Genomic DNA, 17,419 nt, shown 5'->3' with positions numbered 1-17,419 from the left:
AGGGCCTGTTTCCATATTGTAGGGAATTTAAAAAAAAACTTTTCTGAACCCTTCCAAGTTTCACAACATCCTTCTGATAGGAAGGAGACCAAAATTGCATGCAGTATTCCAAAACTGGCCTAACCAATGTCCTGTACAGCCATAACAGGACCTCCCAATTCCTGTATTCAATACTCTGACCAATAAAGGAAGGCATATCAAACACGTTTTCACTATCCTATCTACCTGCGACTACTTTCAAGAAACTAGGAACCTGCAATCCAAGATCTCTTCGTCAGCAACACGTCCTAGGACCTTAGCATTAAGTGTATAAGTCCTGCTAAGATTTGCTTTCCCAAAATGCAGCATCTCACATTTATCTACATTAAACTCCATCTGCCAATGCTCAGCCCATTGGACAAAACTATCTCATGCCCCCTTTTTGCCCTCCTGACTTCCCTCTTAAGTATACTTCTACTGCCTTTACACTCTAAGGATTCACTCGATCTACCCTGTCTATACCTAATATATGCTTCCTTCTTTTACTTAACCAAACCCTCAATTTCTTTAGTCATCCATCATTCCCTACACCAACCAGCATTTCCTTTTACCCTAACAGGTATTTCACCCTAACAGGATTTCACTTTCTCATTTCTGAAGGCTTCCCATTTTCCAGCCGTACCTTTACCTGCAAACATCAGCGCCCAATCAGCTTTTGAAAGTTCTTGCCTAATACCGTCAAAATTAGCCTTTCTCCATTTTAAGATCTGGTCCATCCTTTTCCATCACTATTTTAAATCTAATGGAATTACGGTCGCTGGCCCCAAAATGCTTTCCCACTGACACTTCAGTCACCTGCCCTGCCTTATTTCCCAAGAGGAAGGTCAAGTTTTCCACCTTCTCTTGTAGGTACATCCACATATTAAATCAGAAAATTTTCTTGTACACACTTAACAAATTCCTCTCCATCTGAACACTTAACACTGGCAGTCCCAGTCTATGTTTGGAAAGTTAAAATCCCCTACCATAACCACCCTATTATTCTTACAGATAGCTGAGATCTCTTTACAAGTTTGTTTCTCAATGTCCCTCTGACTACTAGGGGGTCTATAATACATTCCCAATAAGGTGATCATCCCTTTCTTATTTCTCAGTTCCACCCAAATAACTTCCTGGGATGTATTTCCAGGAATATCCTCCCTCAGCACAGCTGTAATGTTATCCCTTATCAAAAACACCACTCCCCCTCCTCTCTTGCCTCCCCTTCTGTCCTTCCTGTAGCATTTCTATCCTGGAACATTCAGCTGCCAGTCCTGCCCATCCCTGAGCCATGTTTCTGTAATTGCTATGTTATCCCAGTCCTATGTTCCTTACCATGCCCTGCATTCATCTGCCTTTCCCGTTAGGCCCCTTGCATTGAAATAAATGCAGTTTAATTTATTAGTCCTACCTTGTCCCTGCCTGCACTGACTGTTTGACTCACTTCTATCCTCAACTGTACCAGTCTCATATTGATCACTTTCCTCACTATCTCCCTGGGTCCCACCCCCCCCCACCTTACTAGTTTAAATCCTCCCAAGCAGCTCTAGCAAATTTCCCTGCCAGTATATTAGTCCCCTTCCAATTAGGTGCAATCCATCCTTCTTGTACAAGTCACTTCTACCCCAGAAGAGATTCCAATGATCCAAAAATGTGAATCCTTCTCCCATACACTAGCTCCTCAGCCATGCATTCGTCTGCTCCATCCTCCTATTCCTGCCCTCACTAGCTCGTAGCACCAGGTGTATACCAGATATTACTACTCTTGAGGACCTCCTTTTTAAATTCCTGCCTAACTTTCTCTAATCACCCTTCAGAATCTCAATCTTTTCCCTTCCTATGTCGTTGATTCCAATGTGGACAATGACCTCTTGCTGGCCTCTCTCCCCCTTGAGAATATTCTACACCCTTCCTGAGACATCCTTGATCCTGGCACCAGGGAAGCAACACACCATTCTGATTTTTCTGCTGCTGGCCACAGAAACATCTGTCTGTACCTCGGACCGAGAGAATCGCCTAACACAATTGATCTCTTGAAACCCGACATACCCCTCATTGCATTGGAGTGAGACTCAAGACCAGAAACTTGGCAGTTCGTGCTACGTTCCCCTGAGAATCCACCCCCCCCCCCCCCCCTCCTACATTTTCCAAAACAGCATAATTGTTTGAAATGGGTATAGCCACAGAAGCCTCCTGCACTAGCTGCCTATCTCTCTTACCTTTCATGGAGTTAACCCTGTGACTGTATCTGAGACTTTCCCCCTTCCTATAACTGCCGTCCATCACATTCTGTTGCTGTTGCAAATTCCTCATCGCTTCTAACTGTCTCTCCAACTGATCCATTCGATTGAATAAGATTCACAACCAACAGAATTTATTGCAGATATAATCTGCAGTAACTCTTAAACTCTCTTTAAACTCCCACATCTGACAAGAAGCACATATCACTCTACTAAAGGTCATTTTTGCTCCTTCGCAATCTACAGACCCAGAAAATAACACTGTCTTATTCCTCTACAAAACATTGCCCCAGGTTAGATGAATAGTTATGGCTTATATTTTAAGTTTAATCAAGAGATATATCTCAAAAAACATATGATCAAGAAAGAACCCACTCTACTCACTACAGCAGACTTTCTGTAGGCCACTGAAAACAATTAACTTACTGTGCAAATCAATATTGAGTCCTAGAGTCCAAAAGTGTCTAAATGGAAAATGTGATGCTTCTAGCTTGTGTTGTGCTCTGTTAGAACACTGTACAAGTCCAGAAACTGAAAACAGCATCTTGCCTTTCAACTAGGCACTTACAGCCATCTGTACTGTACTGAGTTCAATCATTTTACTGTGCATCTTGTTGCTCATTTGTTCTTTTACTGTCTAATTTCTCTTCGTTTTTCCTTTACTTTGCATTTACATGGTAGCAGCATTAACACTTCTTCTAGACATATCTTTTGCTTCTTACTTTTCTGTACTATTCCCTTGCGCTTTGCAACATAGACTCTTTTGTCATTTAGTCTCTCTGTCCTCTATCCTTTCTGTCCCTCTCTCCACTCACTTTCACTGGTTTAAAACTTCCTACACTTTTGATGAACTATTATAACAGAACCATGAGTTGTTTTCTCTCCACACAGGTTGAATATTTATGGCATTTTATTTTTTCTTTCAGATTTCCAGTATCCACAGTAGTTTGTTTCCAGCACCAGATGTTAGGCGACTATTTTATAAATTCCTGCTTTCACTTTGTCACATTTCTTAGATCAAGGAAAGACATGTACAATTTTCAAATCAAAACGAATGAGTGTCAAGTCAACATAATGTTGGAAGTATATTGTTTGAGTACCTGCAATGCTGTCATTTACTTCTTTCAAAACCCTAGAATGGAAAGTTTAAAGCAATAGCCCTTAAGTGCCTGATTTCTGTCACTTTACCACCCCCTATTCTGTCTCAAAGGGCAATTCATTAGGAGAAAAACCCCAGGCATAATGTTTCATCCTGTTGCTTAAAAGTTCAAGTACGTTGATATGGTGAATGGCATCATTATTAACCATAATAGGCTTTAATTCTTATTATAAAATGCCTTCAAGCCTTTGAACCCCATATCATTTCAACTGTGAAGATGAATTCAACTGTAAATGCAATGCCATGAAAAGCTTGTTGATTTAAACAGAAAAAAACATTTTAAAAATCAGTGAATGATCTAATGACACAATATATCCATCAATGTTCCAGAAACCCTTTCGGTATAACTCTTCAACAAAACTGGTCACCACAATAATAACCTATCTTTACAGATGGTGACTTTATTGAGCACTTTTAACATATTGTTTTCAGTTTTAGCAATGAGCTCTGACTTTTCAATGGGTGTTGTTCATCTTTGATTATTAATAGGGATAGATAGGGAACTGCAGTTCAGCTTTTAATGAGCTGAATGCTATCTTTGTTTTGACTCGAATTACCTAGAACAATTGTTCACAATGTAATCTGAACTTTTTGTATTCAATTTTAATGCTAAACTGTTACATTTAAAAGTTCCTGAAGAGAATTATAATTGCTTTATACTAAATACCAATGGTTATGTTGCAAATTACTGAGACAAGAGTAACCCACTGTAAGTTTGGACACTCATTAAACAAATAAAAGATACATTTGTGGAGAAATCAAATGAAAACATACAACCTCATCTCCACTGTTACAAAATTGTTCACTGCAGTCTCGCGATCTGTTGTTCACTAGGTATAATGCGCAGGTGCCGGTGTTGGACTGGGGTGGACAAAATCAGAAGTCACGTGACACCTGATTATAGTCCAACAGATTTTTTGAAATCACAACCTTTCAGAGTGCTACTCCTTTGTCAGGTGATGTGGCGGAAGGCATACAGGCACAGAATTTACAGGTGAAGAGATAATTGCAAGATTGTACCAGACAATTAAGAGTGTCAACAGATAAGTACCAATAGTATGAGTGAAGTGTCAATAGGCTGAATAACAAGTCTTTGCAGTTGATCAAAGTGTCAAATGGTGTGAATAAATAGCTGAATAGCAAGTGAAGGGATGACCTATGAAACGATTAATTAAGGCCAAGAGATCTTTATAAAAAGTCAAAAATAAGATTGTGCTAGAGACAAACCAAATGACTGGAATGACATGATCGGTATCGGAGTCACATGATGAGGGTCTAACTGAAGTAATTAGTAATCCAAAACTGTACAAACTAACTAAGGTAGAGAGATAATAACAAATTATCAAGGCAATGGTGTCAAAACAGAACAGTAAGGAAGATTTTATAAACACAGTACAGTATGGGTGGAGTTACATGTAGTGTTACATGATACAGGTACAGAATCCTTTATCCAAAACCCTCAGGGCCAGCTGGTTTTCAGAATTCAGAATTTTTCAGATTTCAAAATAAGTGACAATTTAACCATGAAATAAAAAAACTAACTGAACAGCATACGCACCTGTGAGTATTACAAGCGCTGAGACAGAATTGACGCCTGCCAGTGCTGACCAACGCTGCCACGTCACATCTGAGTGATGTGGGTCGAGTGGGTGTGGAGTTGTGTTAATTGTTTGCAAGCCAACCTTGTAATACAGAAAAAGTCTTCACGAGGAAAGCTTCAGATTTCGGATAAAAGATTGTGTATCTGTATCATGAGAAACAAGTTCCAATCCAGTTCAACACCAGCATCCCCACATCTTAGTTTGTATAGTTTTGGATTATTTGTTAGATTAGTTAGACCCTCATCATGTGACTGTGATAATTATCATGTTATTCCAATCATTTGGTTTGTCTCCAGCCCAATCTTATTTTTGATTTTTTGTAATTATCTCTTGGGCCTTAATTGGTTCATAGGTCAACCCTTCACTTGCCATTTAGCTTTGAAAGCTTGTGATTTCAATTAAACCTGTTAAATTAAAACCTGGTGTCACATGACTTCTCACTAAATCTATTAGCTAGTGAAGAATCTGAAAGAGTGAAGATATGATGCTAGGAATTTGGAAACAATATTAATCTTCCATTTAATGTTAAATTTCCTTTACATGTTTGTAGCTTAAAATATTTGTAACTGCCATGAACATGTATTTTATGGGACTCTATGTACTGTTGATCTGCTCTGTACCACACTGATTGATGCTAATAAGGCTGCTCTGTAGCAATAGCAAATTGCAAATGGCATTAAGCAAATGGGGGTCAGACCATCTCCCTGTCCATGTAAGATTGGTGAGCTGGTCTAATAGTCCCACAACACCAGGACCAAGTAGTGGGCACTACCGGGAGTGCAAGGAGTCCTAGGAAGAGCACTGATGACATCTGAAATAAAATAAGTTTTGTGACTTAAAGGGTTTCTGGAGCCCTAGGGTGGGGGAGCTTGGGCTTTGGAAATTTGTTGGTGAGTGTCAAAGTGGATCAGGGGTAACATCCTGTTGAGGGAAGGTGTACTCCAAACATATAGGAATTCCCACCTCCTCTAAACCCCGCTCTGCCACCAACATCCATCAACCTCGTTCCCGTCCTTTGACCATGTTTAAAAATAAAGCCAGTCCATGGCAATTATATTATGGTAAGGATAGTAGAATATTCAAGATAATCGGCACGGTGGCTCAGTGGTTAGCTATGCTGCCTCACAGCACCAGAGTCCCAGGTTCGATTCCAGCGACTATGTGCGTGGAGTTTGCACATTCTACCCATGTCTGCATGGGTTTCCTCCGGGTGCTCCGGTTTCCTCCCACAGTCCAAATATGTGCGGGTCAGATGAATTGGCTATGCTAAATTGCCCATAGTGTTAGTTGCATTAGTCAGAGGGAAATATGTCTGGGTGGGTTACTCTTCGGAGGGTCGGTGTGGAATTGTTGGGTCGAAGGCCTGTTTCCACGCTGTAGGAAATCTAATCTAATCTCATAACTTAAGTGAGCATTAATTATTTTTTCACAATGATCAGCAGGCTGCCAATTTTAGCACCTGCCTGTATGGGATTGGGAGGGTAGATAGTAAGCTAGCCACCCATCATACTTTGGAGACAGTGAGGGCTTTGGAGAAGTTACCTCTTCTCATTTATTGTGAGAATTTGATGTATGCACAGGAGTTAACATGCTGTCAATGTGGGTGCACTGGCTTGCAGGAGGATAGATTCCCTGGGGCTCAGAGTCAAGATTAGAGTGATGCTGGAAAAGCACAGCAGGTCAGGCAGCATCCAAGGAGCAGGAAAATCGGGCAGGAGCCCTTCATCACGAATGAGGCTGCAGTCCTCACTTTCACCACTGGGGCTCAGTCCTAGCATGTGACATCAACATTAAAGAATCCAAATAAAATCCTGAAAATGGTGTTGGATAGACAGTAAGAGTATTACCAGAATCAAGGGCCCTTTAACAGCTAAGGATTTCTGTGGATGTGGAGTAGGAAAATGTTACAAATCCAACCAGAAAGGAGCTTGTCCTTGCTGATTCTCTACTAATGAATTCTCCCAAACATCCTGTTTAATATTTGCTTCTCACTGAATGCCTGGTCATTATAGAATATGTGGTCATTATCATATTGCTATGGGTAGGATCTTGGAAATTAACTGCAGCATTTCCTACCACAGAATAGTGACTGCACTTCAAAATGCATTTTGAAGTAATGTTGTAAAGTGTTCACTGAACATGAGAGGTAGGCCATTTGGTCACTGATTAAATAATGTCATGGCTGGTCTGATTGTGGCCTCAACTTCATATTCATGTCTTTGTGTCTACCCTCAGCAACATCTCCCACAGTGCGCCACACTACCGCTCCAACTAACCTTTGTCTAAAATATTGAATGATCGCTCTTCCCCTGATTTTTGGGGAAGAGAGTGCCAAAGAATTATGATCCTCAGCGAAAAAATTGCTTCCTCTTCCATTTAAGTAGGAGAAGTCTTATTTTTAAATTGTGTCCCCTGGTTTCTCACAGGGAAAATATTCTTTCAGCATCCTCTCCATCTTGGGATCAATAAGACAACCTCACATTCTTCTAAAATCCAATGAATATAAGCCCAGCCTGTCCAAACCTTTCACAAAACATACCCCTTCCACAGACCCAGGTGTAAGGCAACTAAACCTTCTCTGATCTGTTTCTAACACATTTATATCCTTTCTTAAATGAAACCTAAACTGTACAGTACTTCAGATGTGGTCTTACCAGCACTCCATATAACTGAGCAAATCACTTTTATGTTTCATTCCTTTTGCAATAAATGACAATAGTCCACTTACCTTCCTAATCACACATTTAATCTATTATCCATCTCCCTCTGTACTTCACAATTCTGCAATCTCTTTCTATTTAAACAACATGCTGTTTTTCTATTCTCACTGCCAAAGTGGACAATTTCATGTTCTCACATTATACTTCATCTGCTAACATTTTATACACTCACCTAACCCATCTATATCCCTTTTGCAGATTTTATGTTCTCTTTATAACTTTCTTACTTATCTTCATCAAGTTTAGCAACATTACATTTCATCCCTTCTTCTAAGTCATTGATATAGATTGTTTTGGGGCATCCTAGGGTTGTGAAAGCTGTTACATTAATGTATATCTTTCTGTTTTTAGAAACTGTCCAAGTAGGGCACTTATTTTGATTTCTAAAAAAATTGTCATGTTCATTTATTTACTCTAATTCATTCCATTTTAATCAATCTCCCACTTCTCAATAACTCTGGTAAAGTCAATGCTGAAGACCACCAATGGGTATAATCAAGTCATTTACTACCCGACTTGGTGTGACCTGAAGAATTTTGGAACAATTGTCTGAGTTATCTGTACACTAGTCAGGCTTGACTTTCTCTCAGTTAATTATACCTTACAAGAAATGGTCAGGCTGGTGAGTACAGTCGGTTTTGATATAACGCGATAGTTCCGTTCTTGTGCAATCCAGCGTTATAAGGAAATTGTGCAGTAGCCACACCATTGAAACGTATGGGGCTGGAATCACATTATAGCCATTACAGGTAAGGAATGTTTGCATACTACAAATAACAGTCGAAATTCTTCAATTGAGTTATAGCCAATTCTCGTCGAGGAAACACGTTATAGCAGAACCGACTGTACATATTGAGGGAATCATGGCAGTTATTCCATACTTTGTTCTTATGTGTATGGAATTGATTCCAGAATATTTGAATCATTTTGCTTTCTAGTTGTTAGCTATTCAACCAGTGTAAGGTTATAATATTTGAACTAATTACTAATACAAACCTTCTCCAGTTTGTGAATGGGTCCCATTCCTGAATGCATTTTCAAGTTGATTTGTTTGCAATTTGGAATACAATGCAGGACAAAATCAAGTAGCTGTTCATAAGTACGAAGAAATGTTTGTGTGCCAGATCTTTAAAATTGAACCCCCTGTATGGGATTGCATTCGTAAGTATGAACATTCACAAGTTGGATGTTTGTAAATCGGGAACCCCCCTATAGAGATCTTTGTATACGTAAGTTGTATTCTGCTTGTCAAAATGATGCTAAAGAAGAATCTGCATGTTGGATTTGGCCAGAAATATTCCTCTAAGGCAGGAGATCCAGGTACAGGGGTACTGTTTTGCTGTCTAATGCAGCACAGCTATATCACCATTTGTTGCTTGTGATCTCTAATAATTTATTCTTAAAAGTAAAATACTGAAACACTTGGGTAGTTTTGTAAAGAAATATGTTGAATGGTGTCACAGCTACTTTGACTTCCCTTTCCTTTCCCTTGCAAGTTCCAACTCAACTTCTTGTCAGCCTGACTCTGATCCCTTGTTATATTTCCTGTTTATATCTCAACACACTCACTTTCTCCAGGACTCTAGTTCCTGCTTCCTTGATCCTCTGCACCCAACTCCTTCCATTCAACTACCTCACTTTGTTAAATGTGTCATGATAAATGAACGCCTTAGAACAAGCGCAGTTTCTACTGTGTTTAGAACTTGCATCTTCATCTCTGCCTTAAAAAAGCTACCTTCAGTCCTGAAGAAAGACAAAATCAACTCAATATTAACTCTGTTTCTCACTCCACAAGTACTGCCAAACATGTTGAGCTTCTCCAGTCTTTTCTGTTTTTAGGTCAGATTTCTAGCGTCCACAATATTTTGTTTTTCTCACATTGGTATTTATTTAATTGAGTGAATTATTTTAATTTGTTCAAGCTTGTTCCCTTTTTAGTGACTTCTTACACTTCCTTTCATCTTTTTTCAAGGATGAAATTCCAATTAAGCGGCTGAAGGAATATTGGGTAGGAATCCAAATACTTGATCAGTTCCATCTTTCACGATGGAAACTGATTAGTCATGTAGTTAGTAAATGCTTTGTTTTATTTAGTAAATAGTATTTATGCTTTGAGTTTCAATACAGCAGCAAATGTTGAAAAGTTAATTTTCTGTCTTGCAATGTTGAAATGCTGTGACATCAGTCGTTGTGCTTGGGAGTACTCTTTAAATGCAAGATTTTTTTTATTTTCACTGCCCGGAATGTATGTGGCATTGCAACAGCTCTAAGCACTTTACCATCTGCATAAAGTAGACACTGTGACCTATATGGTTCAGTCATTATGAGGCTGACATTTCTTTTAAAAAGCATGAAATAAGTCAAATTGGGAGCTTTACACGCAACAAGAATTTGCATTTTTATTGTGTCTTAACATAGTAAAACATATCCAAGGAATTTACACAATCTTTAGCAAATAAAATTTGACACCAAACCACGAAGGGAGAATTTACGGTAGTTGGCTAGGAGTTTAGTCAAGGAGGTAGGTTTGAAGGAACACCCTTAAGTGGAAAGAAAGATAATGCCAAAGCATAGCTGTATGAAATGAACATTTAAGGGAAAATTAAGAGACCCTTTAAATATATAATCAAGGAATGGGGGAATATGGACCAAAGGCAGGCAGAAGGGATTGGTTTAATTTAGCGTCATGTTTGGCCAACATCATGGGTCAATGGCTCATTCCTGTGTTGTACTGTTCTATGTTCTAAATGTGAAACCACTTTAATAGTAATTCTATTCTTGCTGAACAAAGAAAGATTTAAATAAGGATTTACGTCTCTGGGTGCCACATGGCCTACTCCGGCTCCAGTTTTCTATGTTTCAATGTTTTTATCTTAAATCTTAGATATACTGTAATGAGTACTATTCACAAATGGTCCCCCACATACACTTTATTTACTTGGCCCATCTTATTCCCAAGATCGAGGACTAGCAGTGCCTCCTTTCTTGTTGGATGGAACACATCAGACTGTAGCAACTCCCAGTGAATGCAATCCATGACAGCTTGTCAATCTTGTTCCTCTTACAGTCCCAAGAATAAATTTTTAAAATCCACATGTTCTCCTGTATGTTGATTTAACCTTTATACATTACAGATTACATACTATTGAGAATAGCACTATAATCCATAACTTTTTCCTTCACAGATATGGGTGTCATTGGCTGGAGCCCATCCTTAATGGCCCTTGAGAAGCTGGTCAGCTGTCTTCTTAAAATACTACAGTCCACACAACACTGTTAGGGAGGGAGTACCAGACATTTGATTCAGCAACAATGGAAGAACAATGATATAGTTCCAAGTCAGTCTGGTGTGTGGCTTGGATGGGAACTTGCAAGTGGTAGTGTTCCAATATCTCTGCTGCCTTTGTCCTCCAAAGTGGTAGGTCTGGAAAGTGTTGTGTAAGGAGCCTTCATGAGTTACTGCAGAACATCTTTAGATGGTGCACACTGTAGCCACTGGGTTGGTTATGAATAGATTGAACAGTGAAGGTGGTGTATGGATGAGGTACTGATCAAGCAGTCTGCTTTGTCCTGGATGGTGTCAAGCTTCTTGAGTGTCACTGAAGCTGCACCCATTCCAGGCAATTGGAAAATATTCCTTCATACCTTGTAGATAGTGGACAGGCGTTGGGGAGTCAGGTGGTGAGTTACTCACTGTAGAAGTTTTTTAAAAAATTAATTCACAGGATGAGGGTACCACTGACCAAGCCAGCATTTATTGTGCATCCCTAATTGCATGAGGACAGTTAAGAGTCAGCCACATTGCTGTGTGTAAGGAGTCATATATAATCCAGACCAGGTAAAGACGACAGATTCCTTCTCTAAAGGACATTAGTGAACCAGATGGGTTTTTCCCAATAATCGACAATGTATTTATGGTCATCATTAAACTCTTACTTCCAGATTTTACTGAGTTCAAATTACGTCATCTGCTGTGGTTGATATTCGAACCCTAGTCCCCAGAACTTTACCTCGATTTCTGGATTAACAGTTTAGCGATAATGCCACTAGACCATTGCCTCCACGTGCATCTGACCTGCTGTTAGTCCGATGAGTAAGAGTATTTGTACTGCTAGCCTCGTGTAGATTCTGGTCAATGGAAACCTCATTTTCTAGGTTTCAAGACACTCTTAACAGGTTGACACTTGTTAACAGATCTTCACAGGTGACACAATTGCAAGTGATTTTTCTGTCATTTATGCACATAGTTAACTAACCTTTACCCCTTGCTAAAGGATCCTTGACCAACCCACCCACAATATGTCTCAAAACCAAATTTGGAAAGTTACCCAGCTCTCCAAAGAGGTGCCTTGGCCTTGGCTATCCAAAATAAATCCCACGAAGATGTGCTATATAGAATTGATAAAGGGGAGCTAGTGGATTTGGTTCTCTTGGATTTTCAGAAGGATTTCAATAAGGTCACATTTAAGGGCTTAGAATAGAATGACCTGCTCTGACCTGGTCTAATCTCCATATTACACAATCCAGAATCTCCAAAATCCTGTTTCATTGGAAGCATCTAGTCACTTAAATGACCAGTAGTCCCCAAGAAACTCATGTGCCAATCCCAGTCCCGTTCCCTAAAAATGAGAGAGGGTATGTTCAGAGGCAAGGCTTGTGCTTCCCAACAAATTCTGGAATTTTTGCTATTGCAGAGATACTCATAATCCTGGCACAAATTGAGATCAACATAAATATTTACCTTCTCTGTCATTTCTCTATTTCCCATTCTAAATTCTCCAAGCTGTGCTAATAATGTGCCCACATTTGTCTTTGCTAATCTTTTACATTTTACATATTTATAGAAGCTTTTACTGTGTATTTTATGTTTCTTGCTATTTTGCATTTATATTCTGTTCACTTTGTTTATCGATTTCTTTGTTCTCCTTTGAAATCTAAAATTCTCCCAGTCCTCAGACTTGCATTTTTAAAATCAAATACTGCCTTTCACTTCCCTTGTTAGCCATGACTCTCTTACATTTCCTTTTGGGTAATTTTGCCTGATAGAAATGTATGTTGTTTTTGGAAAACAACACTAATTCTTTAAATACTGACTATTGACTAAGACATCCCAGGAATTCTTCCTCTTTGATATTGGTGCTCATTAGATTTACCCAGTCTGTTTGTAAATTGAAGTCAGTTTTGATTGCTGCAGCCCTCTTGCTTCTTGCACCCTCTAATTTTCTGATTTTCACTGTGCCCTAAGTTACCATGACAACTGTTTAATAAGCCCATAACTCACTTCTCCCAATGTTTGCAGCCCTTGCTGTTTCTTAGTTCCATCCGAACAGATTCTAAATATTGCTCTTCTGGTCAGAGATCTTCTCTCACTACTACAGTGATTCAGTCCTTTAGTATCATCACGCCAATTCCACCTCCTTTACCTTCTTGCCTATCCTTCCTAAGTGTTGAATGTCCTTTAATATTCAGTACCCAATCTTGAAGGCACATCTCTATAATACCTACATAAGTTGTACTTTTTCCAGTGACTTTAGTACAGCAGAATGTTCCAAGACGTTCCCCAGCGGTGTTATCAAACAAAATTCAATAGCAAGCTACATAAGAAAACTTAGTCAAAGGTGTAAGTTTTAAGAGAGGAGACAACTTGTGAAACAGTGATTTAGGGAGGAAAGTGCAAAGGAAAAGGCAGCTAGAGGCATAGCCCTCAATGACAAGATGTTAAAAATTGATATTTTCAAGATTCTGGTCCTAAAAGGCTAATGAAACAAACAAGTTCTCAAAATAGATTAATACAATTTCATTGTGTGAGAACATTGTGATTAGGATCAAAAGTGGGTAGAATATAGTTGATATAAATGAATGGCTGAACAGAGTGGGGGGATTTAATGGCCTACTCCTTTGTGTTTATTAAACTTCAGAAAGTTGAAAACAAATAAAAGCAAATCTGGATTGTGAAAGAAAACACAAAATGCTGCAAATTGCAGAGTCAGACAGCATCTGTGGAGGGAGTATCAAAGTAAATGTTTCAATTTGATGCTCTTATGTATGGACTCATTCACAACATTTCCTGATCAAAGGTCGCAGATTTGAAACTTTTCTCTCTCCAGATGCCAACAGACTTATTGAGTATTTTCAGCAATTGCTGTTTTTATTTCAGATTTTCAGCAGTGTTTTTCTTATGTGCTGCATTACAAATAGTAGATTTGATAGATTTGTTTTTGTGTTTTCAGCATTTTTCTTATGCTTTTTTTTGTTATCCAGAATGGCTTGCCAGATACTCAAGCTAAGTTCCACATCATGTTCCTGTTCTTTGCAGCTGCAATGTTTTCTATCAGCCTGTCGTCCCTGTTTGGATATCATTGCTGGTTAGTCAGTAAAAACAGGTCTACCCTTGGTAAGATAACCTTATTATTTTTATTTCAGCAAGCATTTGTGATCATGAAGAATACTCATATGATTCTAATTACATAAAAGATGTGTGATCATGCGCAACATTTCATGTGGGTCACTGTGTAATATCCTGGCAGCAATCAGGAAGCTTTTGTTCTACAGCAGTGCACTCTTCCAGCTGCTATGGCATGTCAGAGAGGGTTACTAGGCAGTACAGGTTATCCTTTGATAATATGGCTCAGGACACCAAAGCGACTCTCAAATGCAAAGCTGTACTATCATTGGCATGCAGAAACTGTGCCCCTGCCACCTGAATGGCTCTGGAGGGACCCTTCCAAACATGAATGGCTTGCATGCTCCCCTTGCCACCAGCTGTATGACAAATAGCTCAGAAAGAGGCAGCCAGCAGTTATTTTCAGACATCTTTTCCTGGGTTGTCCATGATGGACTTATTCCACTGCAACTTTCAGGAACGTAGTCCTAATTTACTTTCCTTCCATATCTGGCTGTCGTAGCATCCATTTGGCTGCAATGTAAAACTAAAAAGCCACGACAAAATAATCATTCCAAACCAAAGTTAAACATCAAACCATGAAATATTACAAATGTCATGCTTGTGGATTCCATCCTGTGTCTCATGCCTGGCCTTGTTCTCCTGCATAATGCTGCCACAGAAGAGCTGGTGGAACGCTGTTGACTTTCATTCCAGAAGACTGTAGATACTGTTGTAGGATGACCTTGAGCAGCCCTGGCTGTCTCAGGCCTGACTTCAGCTTGTGCCATCCTGGCATGAAAGGCAGCAGTCTCAGCTGACAGGTAACACCAGAGGGCACTGGCAGTGGTGGCTGGATGAATGATGTCTTCCTGAGAGAGGTACATGCTTTATGTAGCTAGTGCTACTCGCTCGACACTGCCTCAGCAGTCTGAGAAATGTGTCAGAGGACTGATTGTTGGACTGCTGGGAACTACTTCAAGCCCCTTTACTGTATTGGTATTCAAAGGTGTGTGTGCAGTGGTCTGGGATCATCTGACAGCAAGCAGAACTAGTCAGAATTTATGATCACAGTACCCAGACTTTGACAACTCTAGCTTTTGCTACAATGGAATCTGATACGTAACCCATCAGATGCATCTCTATTGTTGTATTAGCAAGTATGATTACTGAAGTTGGTCACTACTTTCACCTGGAAAGGATGTTCCCCAACCTCTGCAAAAATTCAGGCTCCTTAGTGCTGCTTGACATTGACCTAGGGCTCTCTGTGAGACCTAGGAGAAAGTGAGGACTGCAGATGCTGGCGTACCAGAGTTGAAAAATGTCGTGCTGGAAAAACACAGCAGGCCAGGCAGCATCCGAGGAGCAGGAGAATCGACGTTTCGGGCATAAGCCCTTCTTCAGGAAAAGGGCTTATGCCCAAAACGTCGATTCTCCTACTCCTCAGATGCTGCCTGGCCTGCTGTGTTTTTCCAGCACAACATTTTTCAACTCTGTGAGACCTGTCAATGCGCCAAGCATCATTGTCAATATTCATCAGTCCTCTTCTGTAGGTCTCATTTTGCCTTCCAGGGTGTTTGCATCTGTGTCTGATGTCTCATCCATGTGCAAACCCCACCTTGAAGGAAACTTCTAAAGTATGGCCACTGAGAGGAACTAATGATCTAGAGAGCCAGCTGAATGTCGTGGCTACATGGATTCAAATCCCAGCAGCGGGTGGAATTTAAAGGTAATTAATTTGATCTAGAATTGAAAGCTAGTGTCAGTCAGAAGTGACATAGAAATGTAGAAAATGGGAGTAAGCCATCCTTCCCATCAAGCCGATTCCACCCCACCTCCCCCATCGCCATTCAACATGTTTGTGGCTGATGCAATTTCATATTCCCACTCTATTCAGGCCTATTCTACCTCTCCCTATAGCTCAAATCCTCCAAACCTGGCAACATCCTTGTAAATCTTTTCTGAACCGTTTCAAGTTTCACAACATCTTTCCAACAGGAAGGAAACACGAATTGCACGCAATATTCCAACATGGCCTAACCAATGTCCTGTACAGCTGCAACATGACCTCCCAACTCCTGTACTCAATACTCTGACCAATAAAGGAAAGCATACCAAATACCTTCTTCACTATCCCATCTACCTGCGATTCCACTTTCAAGGAGCTATGAACCTGCACTCCATTCATCCTTGCTATATAAATGGAAAATACCAAGTTAAACAATATTGATTGTAATAGATAATTAATGAAAATGCTTCATTTATTAAACCCAGCCAGAGTTAGCAGATTGATTTTCAGTTTTATAGGTGAACAATGCAGCAATGGTGATATTTCTCCATTGTAACGTTATGTTCCTGGCTGCTCCCAGGATAAATTACCACTTAAAATATTTGAATGAGATGTCCCTAGGAAAAATAAAATAAACCCCACAGATCAAATATTACAGTAGTGTTCATTACAACTGTGTTCAATATGTGGCCTCAATAAACAAAGAGGCTTTTGTTACTTAGATGTAGACAGACACCAAAGGTCTCTTCTAGTCTAACTGTGGCAAAAATGCAATGGCTGAGGTTATTTTTGTGAGAAAGGTCAGGTGAGGTCATGATCCAACTGCTTTGTTATTATTAATACCCTGTCATTGATGGCAGAGCTTTTAACCATATGTCATCTCTCTTCCCCCAGCCTTGCCTTATCTGACAAACCTAAAACTCTTAAGAATCTACCTCTTCAGCTGTGCCTTCAGACACTTCCACTGAATCTCTCCCCACCAACCCCTACTGCTGCTCAATTCTGATTCTGAGCTGTAAGATTTAAGGCATCATTAGTTACCATTTGGAAAATAGATTTAAGGCTGTTGTTATAAAGTTAGAAAGGCAAAGTAATGTAGAGAAGTTAAGAAACAATGCAATGATGTGATGGAGATTGATTCAGAAATGACATGACATACAATAAACTGTGATGAGTAAAACATCTTACTTTGTGGATTCTATATTGCTTGTGACCTCAACTCTATAGTTAAACCTCAAAGTACAATGGATAATGTTCCAAGTGGTAAAATAAAAAGAATGGAAGTATTTATTTCTAAAACAGTTCAAAGGCTATTAATAAATATTTTGTTTCAGAGGCCTTCAGAGCACCTGTGTTTCGACATGGTGCTGACAAGAATGGATTTAGTTTAGGATGCAGCAAAAATATGAAACAAGTGTTTGGAGATGAGAAGAAATATTGGTTGCTACCTATCTTTACAAGGTAATTTTCTGAATTTTCCTATCCTTCATTGAATTATTTTAATTCAGAA

At 39.5% G+C, this 17,419-nt stretch overlaps 1 protein-coding gene across 2 annotated transcripts in view; it reads left to right on the top strand.

Annotated features, from left to right (window-relative positions):
• Nucleotides 1-17,419, top strand: part of zdhhc2 (zinc finger DHHC-type palmitoyltransferase 2) — a 107,432-nt gene that overhangs the window by 78,768 nt on the left and 11,245 nt on the right. Inside the window, exons 8-10 of one of the 2 annotated variants that reach the window (XM_043690199.1) lie at nt 9,711-9,746; nt 14,000-14,132; nt 17,244-17,370. In XM_043690199.1, the coding sequence (XP_043546134.1) occupies nt 9,711-9,746; nt 14,000-14,132; nt 17,244-17,370 (296 nt within the window). The remainder of the gene's footprint in view (nt 1-9,710; nt 9,747-13,999; nt 14,133-17,243; nt 17,371-17,419) is intronic. The other variant, XM_043690209.1, reaches the window with a different exon arrangement.

Source organism: Chiloscyllium plagiosum, chromosome 1 (assembly GCF_004010195.1).
Source record: "Chiloscyllium plagiosum isolate BGI_BamShark_2017 chromosome 1, ASM401019v2, whole genome shotgun sequence".
In the NCBI taxonomy this organism is placed as follows: domain Eukaryota; kingdom Metazoa; phylum Chordata; class Chondrichthyes; order Orectolobiformes; family Hemiscylliidae; genus Chiloscyllium; species Chiloscyllium plagiosum.
Note: the sequence above shows the minus strand (reverse complement) of the source record. Positions and strands in the feature narration are given on the sequence as shown.